Genomic DNA, 13,859 nt, shown 5'->3' with positions numbered 1-13,859 from the left:
ATACAAAAAAGTTAAGAACCTTTGTTCTACAATCTAATACTCCTAAGAAATCTCTGAAATAGGTAGTACTATGCCCATTATACAGATGGAGAAATGGAAGCACAGAGTCAAACCCTTTTCCCAGGTCACACCAAAAGTCACAGAGTTCACACTAGAACCTGTCTCCCATTCCCAACCCAGCACTATCTTTCCATTATATCACTCAGTAGCCTTGCACTAAAATGTAAAAATTAAGACTAAATCTCAAATATTTGCACACTAGGTTGGGCACAGGTAACTATAACTTTTCATATCATTTTGGTATTTAGCAAGTGATTTCACGAGACAAGCATGCAGTGGCACATATCAAAGTTTCATGGGCCAGACTTAGCCCTGATCCTTTTTGCCAGTCTTCTTCCTGAATTTGTTTATCTCCTTGCATGGTCTTAATTCCTCTACCATTTTTATTTTAACCATGCATTTTGGATCATTTTTTGCTATGATATTTTCTGGTTTGTATATGAGTGTAATAAAAATAATTGTGCCCTTAATTTATTTTTTAAAAATATGTGATTTAAAAAGAGAGGCACTGTTGAGATTAAGCATGCTATGGAATAGGAAAATCTGGGTTCTTGCCCTATCTCTGACACATAGTGGTTGAGTGACCCATGGTCACTTAATTGTCAGTGCCCCAGATAACTAACACTCCAAGACTTGAAACAGCAGAGGAGCAGTATGTAGCTACAGAAAAGTGGGTGACTTAGTGGGGAGAGTGCTGGACCTGGAGTCAGAAAGTCTGAGTTCAAATTCTCCCTTTAACAGTTAATAGCTTTGAGACCCTGGGCAAGTCACTTAACCCCTCAGTCTTAGTTTCCTCAGTTTTAAAATGAGGACAATTATAATATCTACCTCATAGGACTATTGTAAGGATCAAATGAAATAACGTATGAAAAGTGCTTTGCAAACCAAAAAACCCTCTGTAAGAGCTATGATGATGACAATCTATGATGGCAGAGGGAATTTCCTCATGGGATGTTGTCTAGATGAATGAAATCGCAAATTTGGTCCATTAAGTCTTTTTGTAAACCACTCCAAACCCTTCTATTTCCCCCTAATATTCTTTGTTGAAATGTATTAAACCTCCCCATTATTAGAAACATCAGAATTTAGAATTAGATCAAATCTAATGAGGAGTTAGCTAGGATAACCTGATGAACTAACTGAAAACACTTCATTATTTTTTTAGGTTGAATTTGAGTAACCCTGAAGTTTATCCAATAGCAATCTCCATGTGGCATTTTTTTCCTCAGGTTCTATTTTAGACATGAGAAAAAAAATTTCAAGGAGAAGAAAATAATTTTCAAAAACCCTCCTACAATTTAGATTTCTTGAAGACAGAATAGCTCTAGTTTGTGGTAACCTGAAAACTGGTTTAGATTAAAATGTGCCCAATGTAGATTGTAGCTAAGAAATACATCTTTTCCTCTGGGAGAGTGTCTGGTGATCTCTTGGCTGTAATCGATAGAATTGGGCATGTTCCAATATGCTTGTTTTATTCCAGCTGAAATTTCAAAATACCCACTATGCACTAATGCTAAAATGTAGTTCGAGCTGTATCAAGAAACACAATGAAGATCATCTTGGGACATCAGCATCTTCTCTATCCCACCACAAAGACACAGTGGACAAGAGAAGGCCATGTGATGACACACTAAGATAGGGAGTGGGGTCTGTAGCCATTCTAAAAGAAACTTCTGTAATAGTGCATAAATCTGGCCACATGTTACTATGATTGACAAATATAATCCATTCAAAGCCTTAAATGGGACAAAGGAGAAAAAAAGCTCAAAACAAAATAAAGAATTCGTAATCAGATCCATGTTAAGGAGAACCAGGTCCAAAGCTGTGTCAAGGAAGAGTTCTCCAGATAAAATACTTAAGTCTTGTTAGTTAACTGCCAATTATTTACTTTGGGGACAATTTGCAGACACACCAAACAAAAAGAAATCCCTCTAATCTTGTTTTCCCTGGCCCTGAAGAAGAAACTTACAATGGTCTCCAGGACCAACATCAGATGTTCATTACCTAGATGGGTTTAACCATACTGGAAATTTATTCTCCGCTCTAACTAAAGGATCTCAAGAGACAATCCGTCATTTGTGTGGTGAATACCATCTTCCTTAAGTAACGTGTGCACCAGGATCCGCAATTAGTGAAAAAGAGTTACTGAATGTAGATGCTGTAAGGAGAGAAGGGTCAGCTGGGACTAGCTTCTGACTTACCTATTTTTCTCAGTCTCAGTGTCTGAGAATACTGAGTCAGCACCTCCTCCAACATTACAAACCTCCTCACCATCCTCCTCCTCATCAAAGTCAGAGGTGTTCAGGAAATCAAAGCTTTCTAAAGCACTCTCAACTGTAAGACTTAAACTGGAAGACCGGCTGCGGCTTCCTGCTGGCTTGCACTGAAAAGGCAGAAGGCACCAATGAAAACATAAAAATATATCTATATGTTCTGAAGGGAAAAACAAAACACACTGCACCCAATTCAAGATATGACATTTTCAATTCCAAACTTTTATTTTGGTTGGCATTTTATATGCTTTTGAAAAACCTTCAGATTATCCGATTCAAAATAAAACAGTTTGGGTTCTTCCCCCCACCTCTCAAGACTTTATTTTTGTTGGCATTTCATATGCATTTTAAATCTTCACATTCACTAAGAAATACAATTGGGATGCCTTGGGAAACAAAGCTACTTTCTTCACTATTCTTCCCTCTCCTAAAATACAAACAAGGAACAAGGCTTAATAGGCGACTGCTGTGTCAAAGAGGTTATAGGCTGTATGTGAAGAATACAAACCAATAACCTAATCTCAGGTGACCAGGACATCTCTGGCCAAAGAAAGAACCTGGGCATTTGAGTGACATTTTCTTATCTCCCTTTAAACTGTGCTCTTATTGGGCTTTTTCTGCATTTAAGACTTAAAGAGAAGACTTAATTCTGAATTTCACCTGTACTTTATGCTAACTAGATTTTTTATGTGTCCCCACCTCAGTGGAGGAAATGAAGAGTGTACACTCTAAGAAAAGAAAGGCCCTGCCCACTCTGGAGATGTCCTTCTGAAGGGCCAAGTCCTGTCAATCTCCTGAGTGAGCCCTGGTATCATAAGAGCAAAATCTAATACAAAAGGCAGACAGCATTCATAAGTACAATCTGTTACCATACAGCTGGCAATAAATAGAAGAAAGGAAAATTGGGTAATGTCAATAAGTAGGAATTAAAGGAGGGGGATTAAAACTTTTTTTTAAAAAATAAAAATAACTACAAATAACTTCCAAATATTCAAGGGAATTGAGGTAGGGGAGTGAAGAAGGGGCAGGCATGTCCTGTGAGTAAAAAAAGACCTAAAAGTCCTCAGTCCAATTAGGTAGCAATGTTCGTAGATTATCTCAGCACAAGGCAGGAAAGTCCTTGCTGAGATCTGTCTGTGACACCCAAGGTAGCACAAAGCACATGGGGAAATGTCTTTCAGTCTCTTAGATCAGAGCCGTTCTCATTCACCCTCAGTGATCTCCATCCAAGAGGCAGCATCATTTATTTTCTGCTCCACGAGCTGTTTAGCATCCTAGGATGTGAGGGGGGAAAAAAGAGAAAGCTTTGTCCAGCTTAATCTGGTCTTACTTAGGCTGGATTCAAAGCCACTTGCCCCAGACCTACACTATTAATTCTCAGGAGAGGAGAAAATACAGCACAGACACAACATGATATGATTCTAGGCTTGCTTTTTACAGAAGCAGTTGTCAACAGAATTAAGCAGCCTAAAGAATCCAGGTAGTCCAATATATCAGAGTTTTGGCAGATTTGTTTTTTTTTTTTAAATAAAGCAACAGTTTTACTTGATAGCAACAGTTAGACAAAAGCAAAAAAAAAAAAAAACCAAAACTAACAGGCTCAGTAAAGAAATTTGTGAAGAAGTATATCTGATCTTCTTAGGCCATAAATAGCTACGGATGAGGATTGGGTATACTCTGGCTTATTGAGAGAACTACTAATAAGTTTAATATTATTCATTCTGGATCTCAGCTCATCATTTAAAAACAAATAACACTTCTACTAGCAACACAGGACTTAGGTGATCTGCCTTCCAGTCCTGAGCTCTGCCACTTAATATCTGTGATTGTGGGCATGTCACTTAACCTTTCTAGCCTTCAATTTTCTCATCATCAAGCAGAGTGGGGCTGGATTAAATGACTTGATGTCTCTTCCAGGGCTAAATTTATAATTCCGTATTGTTGAATTAGTAATAAGGCCTGGACTTAATGTTGTAGGGAATGCTCAGGTGAGGAAACTTTATCAATGCAGGTTGGCACCCTCTCTGCAGCTTAAAGGTTAAGTGACTTGCTCAGGGTCACATGGCAAGTATGTGTCAGAAGTAGGATTTGAAGCTAAGTGTTCCTGGCTTCAAGGTTGGCTCTTTATTTGTCTAATAACACCAGTTATTTTAAAAGACTATGAAGCTATTCATTTGGAGCTTCCTAAGGGGTTATGTTGCTTTTCATCAATCCAAATGAAAATGGTAGCAATGAAATCATTCCTGATTTCTCTCTCAGGTGAAATCTCCTTTTCTCCCCTACTTACATCTTAGTTCTTAGAGAATCAGACCAATTACCCAATTCAACATATACAAATGTAAGATACAAGCAAGGTAATAATTTGAGTACTGAATGATGGCTTTCATTCCAGTGTCCAGCTATGTCAGATCTCCAGTCAAGGTAATCTTTGCATGCATGTCCTCAGATAATGCCTTGAGATATACTTCCCAGGAAGCCAACCCAAAGAGAAAGCTGCCTTCCCTGTTTTTCTGCTGCCACTCTAGACAGCTGATTTCAGCAGAGCAGCTGAAGGCTCAAAGATGAATGATATGGTCAGCTATCTCGGGTGTAAATTCACCCTGAAACCAGGTCAGTGAGATAGAGAAGATAGTTAAGCTTGTCAGAAAAATCCCTGACTGTGTAATTATATATTACATAGCTGAAGAATGCCAGTGGGATGCATAAACATTGAAATGGTGATGCACAGGGAGATGTGGCCCTCCCTGCCCTATGCCTTCATTTTCATGTTGCGATTATCCTCCTAAACCTTTGTGTGCAGAATTAAGAAGCCTGTGAAGTAAGTCTGTCCCAAGAATTACTCTTTCCCTGACAAAAAGACGATAAGGTCTCTTCCATGGAGTAAAATGAACCTGGACGGCAAAGCCAAGATGTCAAGAGAGATTCAGGAGAATGCAAAATGCATTTGATATGGACAAACTCCGGCCTATTACTTCCCATATAAAGACTTTCACTCAATCCGTGTATTGGGAGGGGAGCAGATACTTTACAAGTGGCTCCATCGCCCCATAGTGGACATCATAGCACCAACTATAGGAATGGTGAAGATATCCCCCTCTCCTGGGCCTCACCCTTGGGACTTCCCTACTGCTTTATGGTCACTAGTTGTGACCCTCTGATCTTGGGGACCTGACACGCAGCTTCACGTCAGTCTGGAGAGTGCCATTTGGAGTTTAGAGCTCTTAATAAGTACATGTTGGCTAAGTGAACATTGCACTAATCTCTGAGTAGTAGAATGATGCTCTAAGAAATTGTTCTGTAGGAAAAAGGATCCCATTGCCCACAGAGTGAGGGTAGGTTCAATGGGTCTATGAGATTCCCCTTTTCCCTGATATATCCCAGAGATGATTCACTGTCACTATGACCATCAAGGTGCCATAACTTCATCCTAGGGATACTAATAACTATGGAACCTGCAGAATCAGAGCTTTATTTCAGGTTTTAAGTTGAGTTTTTTTTTTTTTGTAGTTACTATATTGGCTTCGGTTAAAATAAAAGTATTTTTAATTACCAAATGCTCTTGGCACTTCACCAAATGGAATATAAATCATTTAAGATCTAAAACACTGATCATGACGCACACACACAAAATGCCTTGAAAATGTTACTTTAAACAGGCTGTTGGGCACCTAGAGCCCCAGAGTCTGAAAAAAAAAATGAAACCTCTTGACCTCCCTACTCCACCCCTCCCAACTCATTAACACTTTTCTGAAAATGTACTTACTTTGAGAACATCATCCAGGTGCATCACCTCTTGATTCAAATCCTGGAACTCTTTATATTGCTCTTTATGGGATTCTAGTGCTAGGTAAAGCCCCTGAAAAGCTTCCTCTAAGCTCCCATCTAAGAAGGATCTACAGCCTTCTGATTCTCCACTGACTGAGCCCTCAAATTGGATCACTGGCACCTCTGTCAAGTTAAGCCTCTTGACAAGCTGTTTGGTGATATTTCCTTCAAAGGTGTCCAGCTCCACAGGTTTTAGCTCAGACACCTCATCTGAATCTTGCAGAAGTGACGTAGCAACATCATTTTCCAGGAACAGGCTGTCACCAACCGGGTCTGGTGTTTGTTGGCACACTTCAGAAGCAGCTGTCGGGGCTTTCTGGTCCTCCTCTCTGTGCTCCAGGAGCAGCTTTGGATTCTGGTCCTCCACTGTGGAATTTCTGGAAGAGCCTGGACCGGTGTCATCCCGAGGGGAATGATGGTTATGCTCTGCTGGGGTAACAGTAATTTCTGGATTTGACTGACCAATGTTAGTAGAGGAGCCACTTGATTTGGAAGATGAGGCACAGTCCCCATTGGGCAAGTCACAAAAACTGAGGGACAGTGGCCTTTTTTCCTCAACTGCCATTCCATTTTCAAAGATGTCATCAGGGAGATTAGACTGTGGAAATAAGGCATTCAAAGTTAGTACTTTCAAAAATAAAAAAAAAATTGGGGGCATAATTTATTGTTCAGCAGGAAAATGTATGTGTGGGGGGAAATTAAGACAGAGAAATTAGAATATTTTTGCTCTGCAAAAGAACTCATCTTCTAGATCAAAGTAACTCTGTCTCTTGGCAACTCAGTTTTGAAAAACACTTTAGATTCTGGGGTGAAAACCTATTCAACCTCTTCCCACATACATGCAGTTTCCTCCTATGTATGTGCTTCAAAAGCTAACACTTAAAGTTCCTTTATTTTCTTTTTTTAATCCTTAATAGTACAGGAAATTATAAGCATCCTGTTTTTTAAAAAATTGTTAATTTTGGTGACCATGCCAGAAACACACATATGCATGTATGTATATGCACACATACATAGATACACACATGTACAAATGCATGTATATGTATGTCCATGAGTACGTTGCATAGGTCTTACCAAAATAGAAGGCACTCCAACAAAGATTCCATGGTAGGTCAAATCTCCCAGTTAGGACTCCACCTATTCCTAGCTTTGCTAAATAGAATCAGACCTAATTGCTTATTTGTAATCATCCATTCAGGGAACATGGGAGACAGTAGCACTTAGAATCCATTATAGAATATTTATTGCACACCCACCAGCTGCATGCATGTATGTCATATGTACTAGGCTCACATGAGTGGGTACCCACTTCAAGTAAATAGGAGACAAGCCTCAGGATTTCATTGCTCTTGAGGCTATCAATGTGTAGGGAACAGGCAACTTGTTAATATAGGTAACTCACCTTATCCAAAAACTTTGCCAGGATAAATCCATGGCAATAATGCTCTACCCTCACCTGTAACATGTTTGTACACATGCAAACTCATACATACAATTTGGTCCATCTGTCACTAATTGTTTTTATGTTGAAATGCTGCTTTTATGTGCTCTGTATGGATTTTTTCATGTATGCCCCATGAACCATCTCCTCCCTCATTAAGATGCAGAATCTTTAAGGACAGGAACCCCTTTTGTATCTTGTTACAGGATTTAATTAGTACAGAGCTCCACACATACCAAGTGTTCAATAAATGCTAATGATCTGCTAATAGGACACACGAGTCTCAAAAAATCTTATAATCTTCAGACAAAGACAGGCTTTGCATGGCAATAACTGGATGGAATAGGAGATACATACACAGGGAAACTAGAGATCCTCAGAGAAAGAAATGCACACACAATATATATAAACACACCTATTCCTGAGAATACATCTAAGGATTTCTTTTAGAAAACTAACAACATAATAGACTAACATTCTAGACTCTTTAAGTAAATATACAAAGTCAAGCTTCAGGAAAAAATGGCTTAGGTCTTTGTTAATTCTTTCAATCACACAAAGTCCTCTGTCTACTGAAAGTTACAAGCTATCAGGCTTAAACTAACTTTGTTGATTTTGCTGGGGAAAAATGCCAGATAATAAAGGTTTGACTTTTGGAATTAAAAAAAAAATCACATTTGCTTTCACTTTGTAAGTGTCCATAATGAACGTGAATTCTCATTTTTTGTTAATTCTTATTTGCCTATCCTATTGGAATGTGATACCCCTCATTAATATATCTATGGAGGCAATAATTTTTGCAATATGAGATTGACATTTTTGTTGATGTTTCTGAAACAAAAGTATTTTGAAGATATGTTTTAAAATCATCTTGTTTACTGACTCCTACTTATATTTCCTCAAGTGGTCTCTCAAAGATTAGAATCAAACAGCAGGGTCCTTTCTTTTGATTTTTGTCATACTGCACACATCTTTGCTATAATAAGGAAAAAAAGTGCTGGAAATCACAGAGCACTAATAACAAGTCAAGAATCATCCATTGGAAAAGGAAAGAAAGACAGACAGCTGTATGACAGTGTCATCAGTACTCTGAGAGTAAGTTTTGTACCAACTGGAAAGTCCCAATAGCCCAGACCCAACCATTTTTCTCCAGCATTTTGTCAACAAAACCAAGCCCAAGCTCTAAGGACCTGTTAGCACACAAGCCAACTGAAGGAAGCACTTCAAACCTCACTCCAGCCAAACTCACATAAAGATCTAGCACTGCCTTGGGGTTCAGTCTGAGGGAGGGCAGGTCACTGAATGAGCGGCTGCGCTGAAGCTTGGCAAAGAACGTATCTTGCAAGGTACTCAGGACTGCTAACCTTCGAGGCTTGAGCTGTGAAGGATGCAGCCACTTCTTCAGATATTAAAGCAGAAAGGGGAGTTAGTTAGCCCAATGGACCAGGATTAGCACACTCCTGTTTGTTACAAGGCTTGCTTGGTCAAACTAAACAACTAGACTATAGAGCACGTGGTTTTTAACTTTTTTTGAGCCATGGACCCCTTTGGCAGTCTGGGAAGGCCTCTCTACCCTATCTCAAAATAATGTTTTTAAGTGCATAAGATAAAACATATAGGATACTGAAGAAACCAATTTATATAGAAATATAATTATTAACTATTAGAAAAAAGCAAATTTAGACTTTTTGAAATTCATAGGCCCCTTTGGGCCTTTGGGAGCCTTTCAGAGCCCAGGTTAAGAACCTCTACCTTATTTATTTATTTATTTATTTATAGAACCCCTACTTTATTTTTTTTTTCATATTGAAAGAGTAATTATTTATTATGATAAAAATAAACTGTTGACTGAAAACACAGGGATAGTATACGATATTGCACTGTGATTGTAAAGAAGCTAAAACCTGTTGGAAAAAAAGATGGGACATTCCAGAGCAAACAGCATCCCTTTAGTTGGGTAAATAGTCATGCAAACAATCCACTAAAACACAATAGCAGAAAGGAAAACCATTCTCTTTCATCAGACAGAACTCTGCCACACCTCCCCAACCTAAGCTTCTCCCATAAGGGAATGAAGTTGAATTTTTCATCCACATTTTGCTATTTTATAAATATGGAGATAAATGCTCCTTAAACCAGAATATGCTTTGAATTTGCTATTCCAGTAGTGGTAATAGGTTTGCGTTGAATCATTCACATGAAGAATCCCTACTTGAGAGGAACACTAGTGACCAAGTTAAGAACCCCTACTTTAGAGGAATACCAGAGAAGGAAACACAAAATTTATGAGCCATCACAATAGGAATGTGGGATGTAGATTGAGTGGAAGTGGACGAGCACAAGTATATTTCAAACATATTTTGTCTGATCCTGGTGAGCAGGAATATGATGTAGCCTTTGCTGGGTAGAGAGGGAAGGGAGAAATAAAAGGGAGGCTCAGTGCAGGAAGGAAAGGGCTGGCACAGGGAGGCAGTGCTGAAAAGAGGCCACTTGCACTGTTTGTCAAGCATTCCAAATATGTGCCACGGGCACTGCCTTGCTTTCATTATGTCAATCCAGGAGACCACCTTGAACTTACAAAAAAAGAGTGATCCTTGAAGGTCGGGGTTTCCGGAGTGCCTTGGCTGTACATGGACATCCTCCTCTGGAGAGCTGAGGCCCTGTTCCCATTGCCTGTGGACGAGGTCAGGTCCTCCACATCAAAGGGACTGCAAAACAATTGCTCTTTTATTATGCTGCACAGTGTACAGGATTTTCAGATCCATCTCTGCCCATTCAATAAAAGGCCAAGAAACACATTCTCATCTAAGTGCCTAACTTGTACAGAAGCCAAAGGGAATCCGAAGGAGTTGGGCAGTACTCGGCCAGGGGAATTTCAGCACACATATAAAAAGTAGGCAGGAAACACCAATGGTGAGAAAACTGGGTCTGGGGACAGGAAACTACAGGTTCTATTCCCAGCTCCACTCTTATTTACATACAATTTAATCTCTACTTTTCTTTGTGCCTGTTCCTCCATTTGTAAAAGCAGAATTATAATACTTATCCCTCCTAAGCTATTATAGGATTTTAGAACTGAAAGGATTCTTAGAGACCAGCTATTTCAGCACTCACTTTTTCTAGATGAAGAAACGGAGAGATAATATGAAGATTACAAGTCTCAGAGTGCTCTGACATCTCTGGATATTTCACTTACCACTACACCAATTCGAGGGATAAGCATATTGTGATTCAATATAAATAAAACACTTGAAAGTAAAATCCTGTTTATTTTTAGCTGTTGCCAAAGCCACTTATGATTGTGATGGATGACACGCTATTCAAAATGATTCCGGTCATCATAATATTATCCAGCTAATCCCACAGAAAGAATAACCTCCTGTTGGAGATAACAATCATCACAAATCATTATGGACAGAAGTTCTAAGTTAATAATAAAGTGGCTTCAGTACCTGATAAGGCAGTGGCCGAGTTTGTGTCTTGCTCTCCTTGTATAACAAATCATGCTTCCATCAATACTCTGTGTTACTCCATGAAGACAGGGACATATTTTCATAACCATATGTTATGAGCGCTTCAATTTTTAACAACATAGCAGAGTTCTCCTTTAAGAGGCAGCTTTAAGGTAACTATTTCGGTTGGAATCTTGATTAAGAAAATAAATCTCTTGCTTTTAGGAGAAGGTTCATCCACCTCAGAAAAACAGGCTATTGAGTATATTTATCTATGACTTATGCCCTGCCTGTTTCCAAAAACGATTGGAAATTACTTAAAAACTAAATGTGGTATAAAAAAGGACAATTGAAAACATTTAAAAATAAGCAAGTAAAAATAGTTAGAAGAATAAGAGATTGAGAATGTAACATATCTTCCTGAAGTTTGAGAAAGTCTAATGGACTTTTCTCTCTCCTCATCCTCCTGATCTCTCTGTAGTATTTAACACTGTTGACCACTTTTCCCTCCCAAATACTCTCTCATCTTCAGGTTTTTGTCGCTTGACTCTTTTTCCATTTTCTTTGCTGGGTATTTCTCCAGGTCATGTCTGTTAACTTCATATATCCTCTTCAAAGTCTTTGTCTTAGGCCCTATTCTGATTTCTCTCTATCCTTTGTTTTTTTGGTGGTCTCTTCAGTTTCAATTGGGACAATTGTCATCTCTATGCAGATGATTCAAAAATCTAGCTATCTGGCCCATTTCCCTCTCCTGAGTTCAGTCCCATATCACCACTGACTACTAGAAATTTCATAATGCATGGCCCATAGGCATCTCAAGTTCAACATGTCCAAAACAGAACTCATTATATTTTCCCCCAACCCACCCCTTGTCTGAACTTCCCTGTTACTGTTGAGGCACCACCATCCACAAGGTCACCCAGATTCACAAGTTTGATGTCATCTCCAACTCCTTAATTTTTCTTATTCCACATATCCAATCTCATAATTTCTTTCCCCACAACATTTCTCTAATACGTTCCCTTGTCTACTCATCCAGTCCTTATACCTTACAGCCTCTCAATTTTAATAGGCTTCTAATTTAATTCCCTACCTTGTCTTTCCCCATTATAGTTTATCCTCCATATAGAGGCCAGAATGATTTTTCCTATTTCAGAAAACTCCAATAGTTCCTTATTACATCTAGGATCAAGTATAAAGTCTTCTGTTTGACATTTAAATGCTTTATTCCTATCATTCCAGTCTTCTTACACATTACTTCCTTCCACATACTCTATGGTCCAGTTATATTGACCTACTTTCTCTTCATTACACATAATGCTTTATTGCCCAGCTACCTATCTCCAAGCATTTTTAGTGGCTATCCCTTTGTCTGGAATGTCATTCTCCTTTATCACCTCTACCTCTTAGAATCCTTGACTTTAAGAATCATCTCAAATACCACCTTGTAACAAGGGGCCTTTCCTAGACCCTTCACCTGCTATTGGCTTTCCCTCTATGGTTACCTTCCTTCTACCACTAATTTATATAGATGTTACAAGAATGTAATCTTTTTGAGGGCAAGGTCCACTTTCTCTTTTTCTTTGTATCCCCAGTGCTTAACACAGCCTCTGGTGCATAATTGTGTGATAATGTTTATTAACTGATATGAGATGCACAAGTGGATAAACCTTAAAATAATTGCATAAATATTAGAATCATTCTGGAAAGTAAACCATATCATTTCAGAACAGTCTAGTTTATTTGGGTATTTATCTAAAAAAAAAAATCGTGTGTTTGTGTATGTGTGTGTGTGTGTGTGTTTTAAGATAAAAGTAGGAGTGGTATGTTGCCCACTTTTGGAAAGTGAATTTGAAGAGGATAACTTACTACCAAGTAATTTCCAAATTTAATTTGATGGTGCCAAGATCATTGATGTCAACAGCTACCACCTGAGGCCGGGCTGCAAAAAGATCCTTTGTCTCACAGGTGACACTTCCCACTAGAATATGAGTTGCAAGCCCTTTGAGTTCAGTGACCTATTAGAGAGAAAAAGAAAGAACCACCCCTGTAATATAAGGATAGAGGGAAAATGACCATTTTAAAAATATAGCATATCTTAATAAGGCAGAAAGAAACCAGCAATCTGCAAGAAAGAAATCAGTAATTCAGTAACAAAAGGATCTGGATGGAGTACAGGATGGTATGCACAAATCAAAAGAGTCTGTACATTGACTTCATTCATCATTCTACACATCTCTTCTCACAAATAGGCTTCTACCCCTCAGTGCCAAGGACATTCCCTTTGTGATGAATTTTGAGCAGAGAGTGGAAAAGGCAAGACTGGAATTGAAGTTTCAAAGCTATCTGCCATCAATAACTGCTATCCATATATCACTGCACTAGAATTATCAGTTAAACACCACCATTCTCTAATGTTGCATTAGAGTGATCTGCTGGCTGGTTTAACCAAACAACTTTTTTGTTTTGTTTTGTTTTTCTTATTCTTTTCCATAAGGGATGGCTTTTGGATTGGTGAGGTGGAAGGAAATTTGGAAATGAAAGTAATGTAAAAACAAATGATATGAAAATAATTTAAAAAAAAATCAAATAGAACCAAGACAAGCAGTAGAAAGGGGTATGTATGCACAGTACCTTAATGGAAATCAATCCAGCTATCAAGGGCAGGAAAACCATTTCTTCTCCATCCCAACTCTGTTTGCCATTCATTTCTATTTTGCCTTTTAGTTTCCACCGCTGCCGGCCATACTTCATGAAAATCTGGGACAAAAAAATCCCAAATAAACCACCTTTATTTTCCTTTGT

At 38.6% G+C, this 13,859-nt stretch overlaps 1 protein-coding gene across 4 annotated transcripts in view; it reads right to left on the bottom strand.

Annotated features, from left to right (window-relative positions):
• RIPOR2 (RHO family interacting cell polarization regulator 2) overlaps window positions 1–13,859 on the bottom strand; it is a 126,142-nt gene that overhangs the window by 25,779 nt on the left and 86,504 nt on the right. For 3 of the 4 annotated variants that reach the window (XM_027852405.1, XM_027852406.1, XM_027852407.1), the window contains 5 exons: window positions 13,689–13,814; window positions 12,924–13,072; window positions 10,181–10,310; window positions 6,097–6,756; window positions 2,262–2,443 (listed from right to left, as the gene is read on the bottom strand). In XM_027852405.1, coding sequence (XP_027708206.1) covers window positions 2,262–2,443; window positions 6,097–6,756; window positions 10,181–10,310; window positions 12,924–13,072; window positions 13,689–13,814 — 1,247 coding nt within the window. Of the gene's footprint in view, window positions 1–2,261; window positions 2,444–2,534; window positions 3,608–6,096; window positions 6,757–10,180; window positions 10,311–12,923; window positions 13,073–13,688; window positions 13,815–13,859 lie in introns of those variants that run through there. The other variant, XM_027852408.1, reaches the window with a different exon arrangement.

This window comes from Vombatus ursinus, unplaced genomic scaffold (genome assembly GCF_900497805.2).
Source record: "Vombatus ursinus unplaced genomic scaffold, bare-nosed wombat genome assembly UNPS02009573.1, whole genome shotgun sequence".
In the NCBI taxonomy this organism is placed as follows: Eukaryota; Metazoa; Chordata; class Mammalia; order Diprotodontia; family Vombatidae; genus Vombatus; species Vombatus ursinus.
The sequence above is the reverse complement of the archived record's forward strand: the minus strand, read 5'-3'. Positions and strand labels throughout refer to the sequence as shown.